This window comes from Elaeis guineensis, chromosome 2 (genome assembly GCF_000442705.2).
Source record: "Elaeis guineensis isolate ETL-2024a chromosome 2, EG11, whole genome shotgun sequence".
NCBI classification, from domain to species: domain Eukaryota; kingdom Viridiplantae; phylum Streptophyta; class Magnoliopsida; order Arecales; family Arecaceae; genus Elaeis; species Elaeis guineensis.
In genome coordinates this window covers 121,572,812-121,586,751 of record NC_025994.2, presented here as the reverse complement: position 1 = coordinate 121,586,751, position 13,940 = coordinate 121,572,812, and the positions used below count along the sequence as shown (strand labels likewise).

Here is a 13,940-nt window from a genome sequence, read left to right as displayed (position 1 = left end):
AAAAATTTGGAGGAAAAAAGAAATTGCCAATGAAAATAGAGAAAGTGAATTCAATAATAAGAGCGTGCAATCAAAACCGGAGCTAAAAGAGGAGTTCTTCTTTGTCAGCTAAGAGGATTCGCCTTTTTGCATCTACTTGCACAAGTGTTCTACTTCGTTGGCCTCTTGTGCGCCGTCCTTTCCTCACTGGAGCTGTTCTATAGCTTTTCATCTTTATCGATAAGCCTTTTTAGTGAGAGTTGGAGGTTGATGAAGTCTTGAGAGAATGCAGATAATTTATGGAGCTCGAAGTTGCCGGCGACGGTAGTAGGGGCTCGAGTGGACCTTTGAGAGGACACGAGGAGATGTTTTTCAGAAGAGATGAAAGAGGAGAAGGGAGGCGTCATCTCTTTTTAGAGAAGCTGACTTCAAAGAGAGAAAAAACAGACAAAAAAAATAAATTATAGTAAATGAATTTATGAAAATTATAATTTTTTTTTTTTTTTTTTTCTATTGAGGAGTTTTTTTCCTCCACGAGCCTATGATTGTCTGGTTTTGATTGAAATGGTCCAAAAATGACGCATTGACCAATAATTTTTCCATAAGTTGGGTATTAGGTAACTCGGACTATTCCTCCTGGGCACCAGACAAAAGGACGGTGTTATGATTTGGACCTTGAAATGATTCATTCGCAAATCATGGAAGAGTACCACTAAGCTTTTAGCACGTGGATACCTTTTTTCACGAAGATAATTAATTATAATAAAAAAATAATTGAAATTATGTGAAATTTTGAAACGAGTATGTACCATCCAAAATTAAATCATTTTTGAATCCAGAATTGCTTGAAGTTAGAAGTTCTAGAGTGCGCTGCTAGTTTCAAGCTTTCATCATCATCGTCATATTCATATTTTAAAAATAATTATTTATTATAAATAATTCATATTATATTTAATAATAAAAATAAAAATATTATTTATATTTTAAAAATAAAAAAATAATATCAATTAAGTCATTATTCTTTTTTACCTTTATCTTATTACATATATGAAATGTCTGACTAGATTGGATATTTGCTAGACCAATGGGCTTAACAAAGATATCAAAATCTCGATTTCTATTTTTTCTTTTGGCTTGTTTTAGTGAGATACATAAATTAAATCATCCTAAAGTAGATACATGTAGATAGATTCAAATACAAGATAATCCGAAATTATGAAAGGTTGAAGATAAGTTGTCTCAAATGTCCACAAAACAGCTAGTCATATAGGATGCCACCTGGTACCCTTTTTAATCAAACCCCTTACTAAAACCTCCAATTCCCCTGAAAAGCATTTGGATCTCATCCAGCGGCACGCTAGGGTACGCAAAGCAACGCTGTAACAAAAAACATCCATTTGCATGAAGCTTATGCATTATTTTTCGAGAAAGAAAGTGTAAATCTGGTTTTTAACATCACAGACGAGGTGTTTACCAAAAAAAAAAAACACAATATACGAGGTGAGTTGATCCATCTCTACCCTTGATGACTCCAAAATAAAGGAAAAATTTAACACGTTTTCAATACTCTGGTTGGTAGACAAAGCATTTTCCTTTGCAAATTGGCAAGCCCTTGGGCCATTAGAAAACGACTGCTACCGGTTGTGATAGGATCATGCAGTCAATTGCATGTTAAAGTAAATAAAAAAGTCTGTCGTGCACTGCGCTCGAATCGGATTATTTTACAACAAAATCGAACCACAAGAGTTACCGTCTTCTATAGTAGGTGTTGTTGGGTGAAAAATAATAAGGAAATCCTTAAGCCCTTTAACGGGCTGTGTTATAAAACATCGCTCTTGTTTGGATCTAATCACCCCCCTTCCGTTCCGATCCACTCCACCTCTCCAATGGCCTCCACCGCCAACAAATCCACCGCCCGGGTCTTCTGTAAAGCGATGATCTTGCTTCAACTCCCCCTCCTTGCCACTATCTTCATCCTTCTAAAATCCAAACCCGCCACCAGCTGCTACAATTCCATCATCAGCTTCGGGGATTCCATCGCCGACACCGGGAACTATCTCGTTGCCTTGGGCGAGAAGGCAGGTCCAGTTGCCCATCCTCCATATGGCAATACTTACTTCCGCCGCCCCACTGGCCGTTTCTCCGATGGGCGAGTAATCATTGACTTCATTGGTATGCACTTCTCATCACTCCTTTCCTTTCTCTCCCCCAATTTTTATCCACAGAGCGATTAATCCTGGTTGGAATTGGCAAATTGTGATGGTGGGTGCAGCTCAGGCCATGGGGATGCCGCCCGTGCCGCCGTATCTTGCGAGAACCAGCAATCAGGATCTCCGGAATGGGGTAAATTTCGCGGTGGCCGGGGTTACGGCCCTCGACGGCGAATTCTTTAAGGCCAAAGGGATGGCTCTCACATGGCCCCAGTACTCGTTGGGTACGCAGATCCAGTGGTTTAAGGAATTGCTGCCTTCTTTCTGCTCCTACAAATCAGGCAAGTCTTCTCTTCTCCATGCTCTATTTTGTTGGCTTGGTTCCCAAAAATTTGGATACCGTTGGGCATCCATGGGGGATCTAAGGATACGAGATCAATTGATATCCCAATCATACAACTAGGGGATGCGGTTGCATGATTTATTGGAGGGTTATGCGTCCGCGAAAATCGGATTAGGATCGGGAGTCTGAGAGTCTCCCTTCTTTTAACACACCAATATGCGGGATACCGCAAGCAATTTTCGGTGTGTCTAGACATCCGGTTATGGTATCCGAGGGATATCCTGAATATAATCATTGATACAGCTAGCTGAATGATATGATAGCTGAAGACAAGCTACTTAATCCCTCGGATAAGTAGCCGACGATCGGTTGGTGCCTTCTTCTTTCAAAAGACAGGCTACTCGATGCACCCAAAAAGAAGAGACGGGCTACGTAATGCAGCCTGTTCTTTTAAGAAACTGGCTCTTTGTTGGTGCCTTCCACACCTAAACGGTGCCAAGCATCACATGCAAAGGCGGAAGAGAAAGGCCCGCGTCGGTGGAGGAAGCGACCCATTAGTTCATTTCTTAAAATTCACACCCATTAGTTTATTTCTTAAAATTCATGTAATGCCAGCTGGATTTACCAACAAATAAAATCTTATTCTAGTATATTCTTATCCACGGTCTCGACTTCAAAATCAATTAAAATGGCTATTATGTTTATTTATATATTTAGTCGTCTTACAAAAAAAATATCTAGAAATAGAAAGATAAAAAAGGTGTACCATGATTTTTACATGTAACATATAAACATATTTCTGATTAATTTCTGAAGTTAAGTCTCCTGCATTAGGTGTGGACACGATGCGTACCGAATTAAAAGATGATCTTAACTGGACCTCTTTAATTAAACCAACCGGGAAAGCAACCGATTCGCCAAATATTCAAGTTGGGTTTGCCCCAGAAGATCCAGAGCTAAAATATGCCCTACTAGTCATGTCTCTCTTTTTAATTTTTTCCTTTGGGTTCAAAGCTAACATGCTTGTCTAGTGGAGCACTCCAAGGCAAGTTTTTCAAATACAAACCTCTTCGAATTTAACTAGAGAGATCTGATTACTCAATAATGGTACCTGCATAAGATGGTTGTGATCGGAGGACTTGACCTTCTCAAGATCCAAAGTTTTTAAAATGCTAAAGTCACCTGTTTTGAGCCCACTTCTTTCGCTGCTATAAAGTTTTCCCGCCTTCGTGCCTAGATTGCTGGTACTAGTCGCCTGCTAATGATCATAGCTAGATCATCTGGGACATGGCAGTCGTGATTGGTGCCATACATAGCTGGTTGGTGGTGTTAGTGGGGTTCGGGTTGTATCTTCCGTGCGAAAGAATGATTCACCTTCTTTCGTGACGTCAACTGTTGGATCACTCAATAGCAGCTTCGAGACCTATGCAGGTAGATGAAAGAAAGATTTTATAGTGCTTTGAGAGCTGTGTAAGGCTTGATCCAACAGTTGATATCGATCCATCTTTCTTTCGCGCGAAAGATACAACCCGCACCAAATTAGTATTTTCTACGTCCCGAGTGAATAGAGCAGTGATCTGGCAGGTGATGATTAGTATTTTCTTCACTCCAAATTATATCTTATGAATCAAAATTTCTTATATTGATGCTCTCTTTGAAGTGAGTCTATCCAACTATTTGAGCAAAGAGAGATTGATCTATTGAGTCTTGCTCTTTGCACGCATCGGCAGACTGTGAAAGCTTCTTAAGCAAGTCCCTTGTCCTCATGGGAGAGATTGGAGGGAATGACTACAACCAACCATTCGCCCAGTTCAGAACCTTAGACGAGATACGAACCTATGTTCCCAGCGTCATCAACATCACTGGTTGGGCTATCAATGTGAGCATACTTCTTTCTCAATCTTTCTTTCTGTCACTAGATCTGTATCCATTTTGAGATTTCGTGGTGGCACAGCCTCTGAATTTTGTACTGAGGCCCTCAATTTGATTGCTAGAGCTTGATCGAGCTCGGGGCCAAAACATTGGTAGTACCGGGAATATTCCCGCTTGGATGCGTCTCGGCGTATCTTACGATCCACCAGAGCCAAAGAAAAGAAGACTACGACCCACAGACAGGTTGTATCAAGCGGTTGAACGAGTTTTCGGAGTACCACAACAACCTCCTCAAGGCTGAGGTGGATCGGCTCCGAGGTCTTCACCCCTATACCACCATCATCTATGCCGACTATTACGAAGCCGCGATGGATATCTACCGTCATCCGCTCAAATACGGTGAGTGTTCTTTTTTTTGTCTTTGCACCTAGTGTTAGAATTCTGCAGTCTATGCACTGGAAAATTTTTCCTTTAAAGGAGGTTGGTAGGCCATGTATTACATAATGTGAGGTAGGCTTTCCCAAATAAATCTTGATTAAGGGGCGATTTCAGTAGATACCTCTAGTACATATTGTGATCAATTTAATGATGCATGCTGAAGTATTTAGCACAAACTTTAGAGTTACCTGGCAGAAAACTAAAGCAAGACATGCAATAAAAGTAAATCTGGCATAACTTTCGTCCTTCAGTCTTGTTCCAGCACAACGTTTAGGCCTCCATGACTTCTCTGTCTTCGGTGATTTTTCTTTTCTGATTATAATGGAGGCTGTACCCAGCCACCATTATGTTTTATTCAGAATCAAGAAAATTTACAGGACTTGAAAGAAATTCAGGCAGGATGACAGAAACAGAGATTTTCATGAGCAGAGGAGGTCTTTGGTGATTTTTGACCCCTTAGTTTTCTCCTCTTGGAAAATTGATTATAGAGTTTCATGAAAAAGCGCTAGGGATTAATAAATAATGGATAAGTGAGATAAAGGACATGCAGTATATCTTGCAAGCACCTATGATTACTTTGTACTTTATGTGGCTTTCAAGTACTTGTGCTTGTAGGTCTGTGTTATATGTTATCTAATAACTTAAAAAAAAAAAAAACAATATCTGTTATACTTGTGCAACAATTGATGGTTATTATGTTTGTAGATAACACCTAAGAGTCGGTGCAGTTGTCATATTGGTTTGGAATTTTGAGAGCACTGGTGATTAATTGTGATCAGTAATCAGTGGCAAATTGCTCAACAGCAGGATGAATTAAGCAAATACTTAAATATATGAAGCAAATAATATTAGTGGACTATATGTGACAGTTAACATATTCAGCATTTTTTTTTCCCCTTATGGTGGTTTTGAAGCTGAGTGAATGGGATTGATGTGGTTGCAGGAATTGATGCACCTCTAGCTGCATGCTGTGGAGGTGGTGGTCGTTATAATTTCAACCTCGCTGTAATGTGTGGAGCTCCTGGGGGTACGGTCTGCAGCGATCCATCAAAGCATGTATGTTGGGATGGAATGCACTTAACTGACGCGGTTTACAAGATTATTGCCCGTGGCTTGTTAGAAGGATCATATGCCACTGCTCCAATAGCTCAAGCTTGCCTTCAGCTGGAGCGAGGCGTCTCTCAACTCCAGCGTGTGGTTTAGCCGAAAGAAGATAATTGCGTTTCAACTGGACGGCAATCGGATCCTTGCCCGGCACGGATTATTGCCGATTGTGTTGTTCCATATCAAGAAAACTACCTTCTTTTTGTATTGTTTTCATTCTCTAATCTCTTTCTTACAAAATATTTTGTTGATCCTGATATTTGTTAGCGAGGAACTCAATTTTTGTTGTAGCTACTCGACACAATCCATGTCGTGCAATCTAGTGTTGATGCGTGCTATTTTAATTGGAGGTTGGACGGGATTCTGTTTCTTGAATTATTAGGTCCATGGCTTCATACTTCTGTGACGGCAGCCAAACTTCTCTATGAGCAAACTATTCCTTAGCGCGGCAACTGACTACCACATCATCCATTTGGAGCGAGGTGGAGGTTCGTTTTCATGTGTAATGGATGATAATTTTTTTTGACTGAAAACAGAGGTAGCAGGATGCTGTCCTTTTTTATTACTAATAAAAATCAAAATTATATTTTTAAAAAAAGTAATTTAAAAAAATTAAATTAGATGTAGAAGGAAGAAAAAAAAAAGATTATCTACATTTTGTTACAATAGTAGCTAAAGTTTCTAGCTTCATCCAAAGTCTCTTATGATTATCTTGATTCTTTATAGAACAAAGGTGTTCTCAATCATAAAAAGTTGAAAAAATATTCTACAAAACAAAGAAAACAGATCTTTTCTTCTTTAGAAATATCCCATTATTTTTTTCCCTCCAAATTTTTCAACATATTGTGGCCAATAATTGATCATTTGCCTTGCTCTTAAGTTTATTCTTATTTTTTCTTTTCCAAATGGTCTACATGTCAAGAAACAAAGAAGGCTTACCTCTTAAATTCAGCTGTAAATTTATTATTGTTTACAAACTCCTTGCAAGAGAACATCTGAAAAATAAATGGATATCCGACTCTGAACTTGAGCCACATGGAACACATCCAGAGCTGATATTCCAACTTTTTCTCGCAAGAATTTTTTCTGTATGTAGCTTATTCTTTGTGGCCAACCACAAGAAAACTTTCACTTTTTCAAGTATTAGCGCTTGCCAAAAAATTTTTGAGGAGAGACATTTCAGACCACCATAATTAAGGAACTTATAGGAGTCAACAGTGAATAAGTCATTTTGTGTAAGCTTCCAAACCAGTACATCTATAATACGAGATAGCCTAAGAGAGAGAAGAATGGATGGCAAGACAGACAACTGGGTCTCTTAAAGAACAGTCAATAGTTTTTAAACTTTGATACACCATCTTAAATTCCTCTAGCTCCAGTACGATGAAATCGGCCTATTCGATTTCAAAACACAATCATAAAGCTCTTCGAAATAAGAACAAAAAGAAATTATATCGATTCAAATATTCTTTCAAAATCGGATCGAGCCGTCATTCCTCATTTTAAAAGCCATACAACTCCAGAAGATAGAAATTTTTGAACAAACATCTTTCCATATGGGAACTATACTAGATCATTGAACATGAGCTATATATATATATATATATATATATATATATATAAAAGGTTAGTTCATTGGCAACTACGAAGTCATGTCTTGTGACTTGCATCTTGCCATCTATTCTCTTGGGATATATGTCTAATTATTAGGTAGATCAGGTCCCTTGGTCAGTCTAATAGTCACTCGCCATATTACTTCATTGTATTTAAACGAGTTAAAATCAAATGAGAGGTGTTTATTCTCCTCTGTACATATGCTTTGCGATTTGGAAGGATATATTAGATCTGGTCTATGCAATAATTTATCCCTTTTTTTTTTTCCTTTGCTCTTTCAAGTCGAAGGCCTGGATTTTGTGGGTGTTTTGGCCACGTATGTCCAGCGGCTAGGAGTCATGCGTGCGAAAAATCATGATAGTTTTTTTGACTGAAAAATCGTATAGGAGCAACCGTTCACTTCGCTGACCAGATATGACGGTCAATGATTGGCGCACCAAAAGATCGAAGGGTGGATGGTTGCAGCCAAGGCCGCGGATGTGATCAACCAGTCATGTATTGACGTGTAGCACAAGGGAATGAAGCGATGAGCAGCCATTAATATGGAGAAAAAAATTTATAACCAGATCCATCGTGAAAAAAATTATGATTAAATTGTCATTATCTGTCACGTGCACATATTGAAACATCCATAAAAAAAAAAAATGATGATTATGTGATGTTTATCTAAACTGTTCAAATACCTCTAAGATTTATTCATTTTTTTTTCTTAGTATTTTAATGCATGCGTGTAAGCGTGCGTGATCACCTATTTTTTAATTTTTTGATGGATATTTTTGAATCATGTTTGATCATAATTTTTTTCATGATCGATTCGATTATAAAAATTTTATCCATCTATAAAAAAATTTACATTATAATCACTAACATTTTTATGTGATTTGATTGGCGTTATAATTTATGATTTTAAATAACATTTGAACCACAAAATATTGTGGTCCGAAGGGTGCATCTAAACAAAGACAGCAGAAGAAACCTACTCGATAATGCCATTTAATTATTTTACAAGCACCAAAACAATAGAGTAGATCCCACTTCTGACTTTTCACATGCAAACCTGCACGCAAATCCCAAGGGATTCATTACATAGACCATTGGATGCATAAATTACAGGAAATAGCAATGCTGAGAACACTGCCAAGAAGGAAGTCAACCGCATACAGAGATATATTCTCGCTTGGTTTCTCTCAGGCCTAACTCCAGAAAAACAAGTCAGCGAAGTTCAAACTTTTGAACCCATCATGGTAAAAATTCCATCACAGTATACGCCAGCAACACACATCCAGCACAAATGTTTGTTGCCATCAAAATCAATTACCCGACTGTTTTTTGAAATACATTTGTTGCCATCAAAATCAATTACCCGACTGTTTTTTGAAATTAGTGTTCATCAATCCATCACAACCAAGAAGGAACCAATCTAGACTATAGACTATGCAATCTAGTGCAAATAAATAGCGGACCCAAACAATATGTAGCGTGCCAAAACTTGTGCAGCTCCCTCAACATGATCAATCACAATCTTGACAATATAATCAAGATATTTGACCTAAAACATTATTTTAGGACACATGAGTAACTTAGAAATTATTCCAGCAAAACAATCTTTGGTCTGTGTCAACAAGTTAAAATTCCTAGTCAGCTTCAGATATTTGTCATTTTCTCATCAAGCTATCCATCAAATCTCATATAGAAGTGCGCCCATGGTTTCCAAAGTCTTGTACTTTTTATTAGATTTATAAACAGCTTCGAGTCTAAGGATTCAACATGATCTTTCAGCATCTAAACTAAGTGCACCTCTACCATGTTGAATTTCATTGATCTTAACAGACTATAGAAATAAAGGTAGGGGATCACTAAGCTCAGAAACAAGTATAAGAGACATGCAAACACTTGTTGATCATTGACTACAAATTTTCTAGTAAAATTATATTAATTATTTATTAACAGCATTAGTGAGCAACCGTACCAGAGTTATAAGCTATTATAATCCCAGCAATTATACAAGTTACAGCATTAGCACCAATACTGAATTAGGTCCATGCAAGCCATTGTTTGGTTTCAGACCAAAGTGACCGGAAACTCAACCCTCAGCAGATTTAAAGCTGATAGATGGGGACGAGCTATATACATGTATAAAGAGAGAGAGAGAGAGGGAGACTCTATTGTCTCACTTTTGGGACCTGTGAGTTCAGGGAGTGGAGCTTGCGCCGGTGACGGAGCTGGCCATGGAAAGCGTCATTCTCTTCTGATGAAGAAACGCCACAAAATCTAGAGAGAATTCCTCAACAAAAAGAAACTTGTAAACGAATCCGATGTACCAAGAGATATCCCTGGGGAGGGGGAGAGGGCACCATGTTCCCAAAGCGGGTTACTAATATATATGGATATTTTTCTTTATCAAGGATCAAAAATAAATACTTGACATCAAATTCAAAAAGTTTCTTAAAAAAATATCTTCCCCTTAATATCGTTATATCAAGTCAATAACTCTACAATGTAAAAATCTGTAATCTAATGAGAAAGCCGTTTGCTAGAAAGAATACCATCATAATATAATGAGAAATATCATCATCCATTAAGCATAATAAAATTATTCATCATATATGCATATCCACAATCATATAACATCAATTATAAAAAAGAGATAACCATAATCGCATATGTCAACGGTAGAAAGATTACGTCTTCAGTCTTTGTCCTCTTCTATCTTATGCTCCATTAATCAATGAGAGCATGAAATAACTTGAGCGGCCCATCCTTTGACAACTCGTAGAACAAACAAATTGTTAGACCTTTACTTGAAAAGCCAAAAAAAAAAAGACACTAATTGTTAGACCGGTCTAACCCACTATAGAAAATTACCTACTTTGAATTTATAGCACAGCAGCTGTTCCAGCAGTTTGGATTGTATCTTTCATGCAAAAGAAAAATTGATTTTCTTTCACGATCTTAATCATTGGATCATGCTTTGCACAACTTTTAAAGCATGGTGTCAGTTTGGTGATCTACACTGCAAGTTTATATCCAAATGGTGTACAGCACGTCAGCACGAAAATGATACGGGGCAATTTTTGGGCCGATGGCCCAATGGCTGGATTTTAAAACAATGAATGAATGTAAGAGTTCTAATGCACCCATGACACAATGACTAGAAAATGTATTTATAGAACAAATTAATGATTTAAAAAGGCAACCTGAAGCATGATGGCGATGAATCGAATATAAAGCCCATCAAAAGTCCCTTAGGTCCTTCTCACCAACCCACCAGATCAACATATACGACCTCAGGTTCCTTGCCTGGTATCCTATTTTACTATTACCATGTGGCTTTTAGGACAGCTAAGAACATTTCTTCTTGGTCATTGTTATAGAACTACCATGGATTTGGTGCAGCAAAATTCCAAATTCAAATAACATTTATATTTCTTCATCTCAGAACCTTCTAATGCAGACATACAATGAGACAAGAACAAGAGGAAAGAGAGAGGTTTCAGCAGAGAGCTTCGATAGCAAAAAACAAAAACTTTGTTCCACCCATCCTTGCCCTGAAAGAAAACTGATGTAGAAAACGTTGCAAAAGGATTTTCCTTTTTTTTTTTTTTTTGTGGGGTTTTGGTTTCTTGGGGGGGGAGGGTTGGAGGAAGCTTATCTGAGAAAGAAAACATGATCGTTACAAAGAATCAAGAATATTAAAACAAATGTATAAAAAATTTTAAAAAACCATGAAAAATCCCTAGAAAGAATTACTTTTAATCAAATTTACATTATTGAATTTATCAAACATACAGTGATTTAATATTTAATACATAGAAATCCATTCTTTATTCAGCTTTTGCTCGTGTTCTATCATTAAGAGGCAAAAAAACGTATGAGGTGCGAGAATAAAGAACGATTTTACAAAGCCCTTGAAATGTCTATTTAAACTCATTAATGAGACACACAAACGCGGAGAGAGATTATTTAATTGTTTTCCCTCTTTTTCTCTCTCATCCAGTAGGAGACGCACTTCCTGGCTCAATGAGTTGTTTGTCGTTTTACCAACAAAAAAAGAAGAAAAAAAAAAAAGAAAGATATGTTCCCTTATTTGGATTCCCTTGAAACTCCTCTGGGAATAGGAATCCCAGCAACTATGGTTCTAGCTGCCAATTTAAAAATTAATAATAAAGGACTTGTGGGGTGGGGGTTGGAAGAAAACGGTGATACTTTCTAGCTCCATCAGTACGGAAATTAAAGTTCACAGGGACCTTCATACGTATGGAAAAGTCGAGGAAGTTCAAAGACAAAGGCCTCAAGAAAGTTAATGCTTGCACACACGCACGAACGCAAACACGCGGGCATGCACAGCCACATTGCTAACCTGAAAACATGCGAGGAAAACTTAATTCTGCCCACTCAGCGATCCCCTCCATATATATATATATATTATTGTAAAGGGAGGCAAAAGTTGCCGCCTTGAATGTATCATAATACAATAACAGTACAGTATAGGGGAAAAATTCACAATAGATTAACATCAACACCACCATCTGTTAACATTTACAGAAACCTAGCCCCCCTATAATCTCCACAACTTTTTATGGCCATGCATCTTGAGAGAATAGAGCCGACCCCAGCTCTGGAAAGAATGTAGAACTTTTTGCACAGCAGCATATTTAGAGTAGCTCTTCTTCATGCATGTAGATCCTTGCATTCCTTTTGTGCCAAATTTTTCAATAAAGAACTGCATTAGTTGATCAGCTACTCTCTTTGATCGAACTATGAACCTTTTTCCAATCCCATGCGAGCTTCAGGGCTATCCTCTGATGTTCAATGCCATCCAAATGCAGGAAAAAAAATGGCATTTAATCAAAAAAAAAGAGGTGAGATAGATTCCGAATTTGCTCTATGCAAAATACATCCCATACTGACTTGCCAACCTTTGCCAAAACTTCTCCGTATGAAATTTGTGATGGAAGGCAGCCATAGAAACATTTTCACTTTTTTTGGAATAGCGGCCTTCCAAAGAATTTTGATATGAATAAATCAGCTAGCCCACCATTGTTGATGAAAAGATAAAAAGAAATAATAGAAAACGAATTATTGTTGGTGAGTTTTCATGAAGGAACATCATCAGTCTGGGATGGTCTGACATTGGCCAAACAACTTTGGAGCATTTTCAGTTGCCTTGACGAGAGCAAAATCAAAGGTCCTCTAACTTTGATTTTCCTTTTCTGTGGAGGGAGCATTACCTCCCTATTGTAGTTGAAACATGTTTCTCCCCAACATCTACATATATAGCTTGGACCTTCCTGTTGGAAGAGGTAATGGACCTAATGGTTGTGATGGCCACCAATATTTGTGCAAATTCCAAATTGACTGACTATAGCTTATATATATATATATACAAATTGAAAGACGAAGAAAGATAGCTTTTATATATCATTTGGAAACAAGAACCTATCAAACCTGAATTGACACTGGTCAGGATTTTTCAAGCAAAAAAAAAAAAAAACTCTCCACCCCACAAGCATGGATTCAAAATGCACAAATATGACCGTAGATTATTTTCTGCACAAATTTTGAAACACTCCAAACTTTTACATTCATCGTGGAACTACATTAATCATTAGACGAAGGAAGATGAGTCATTTTTTCGTGCTGAAGATGACGCTTGTCCACTTTCGGAAGTCATAACTCATCCATTTGATATCGAAAGATGCCTTTTTTGGCTAACTTTTGAAAGCCCTAATTTTGCTAATTTTTCTATTTTGGTTAAAATTCTTCTCAAGAGATTTAAGTTAGCAGATCGAAAGAATTACTTCTTTCCTAATCAGATCAAAATTAGGATGAGACGGAACATAAAAATTTTTAAACCATAATATGTGATCTGGATTGAAGCTCCAATGCATATTCTGCTCGCTCAAAAATTAGTGCTGATAGACAAACCCCTGCAGAGATAGAGTAATCCAGGTGAGTAATGGAGGGCCAATGAACCTAGCTCTTGGGTTTATTCTGACCTACATGGTAGGTGTCTGAGTTTGGAATGAATTCAAATTTTCCTGCATCACATATGACCAAGATGTCAAAATTCAGATCAGCATGGAAAATCGAAAATTACTAACCAAATTTAGTCATCGATTACAAACAATCTATTTAAGGAAAAATATTATTTAGAATACTGGCCAATATGTTATTATGTTTGTACTAAATTGGTCAAATTCATGGAATTATTGGTTTTTGTTGGCCAATATACAATGCACCTGGGACTTCGAGCGCGCACTTATTGTGCCCGAATCTTTGTTCTGTGATGCCAAATGCTGGCATATCGGATGAGTAATTAATTTCCTAAAAGGTTTGGGAACTTAAGGTATCATAGTGATCAAAATGTTAGTTCTTCATTGTCCCGGTTGGCGTTGCCATATATTAGGGAGGCGTTCGATCCAATGCCGGCCCGTTAT

General features: G+C 37.6%; 1 protein-coding gene across 1 annotated transcript; it reads left to right on the top strand.

The window, feature by feature from the left end:
* Positions 1-1,791: 1,791 nt before the first annotated feature.
* LOC105038476 (GDSL esterase/lipase At1g31550) lies at positions 1,792-6,261 on the top strand. The gene is made up of 5 exons (XM_010914283.4): positions 1,792-2,151; positions 2,252-2,470; positions 4,203-4,351; positions 4,467-4,743; positions 5,726-6,261. The coding sequence occupies exons 1-5, from the start codon at positions 1,866-1,868 to the stop codon at positions 5,983-5,985; spliced, it is 1,191 nt and encodes a 396-aa protein (XP_010912585.1). The 5' UTR covers positions 1,792-1,865; the 3' UTR covers positions 5,986-6,261.
* The last annotated feature ends 7,679 nt before the right edge of the window (positions 6,262-13,940 follow it).

Bases quoted from the DNA above. Each gene is read 5' to 3' on its own strand.
- LOC105038476 (XM_010914283.4), top strand. From the start codon at position 1,866: ATGGCCTCCACCGCCAACAAATCCACCGCCCGGGTCTTCTGTAAAGCG. The intron at 4,352-4,466 runs GTGAGCATACTT...TTTGATTGCTAG, and splicing joins TCACTGGTTGGGCTATCAAT to AGCTTGATCGAGCTCGGGGC. The intron at 4,744-5,725 runs GTGAGTGTTCTT...ATGTGGTTGCAG, and splicing joins CCGTCATCCGCTCAAATACG to GAATTGATGCACCTCTAGCT.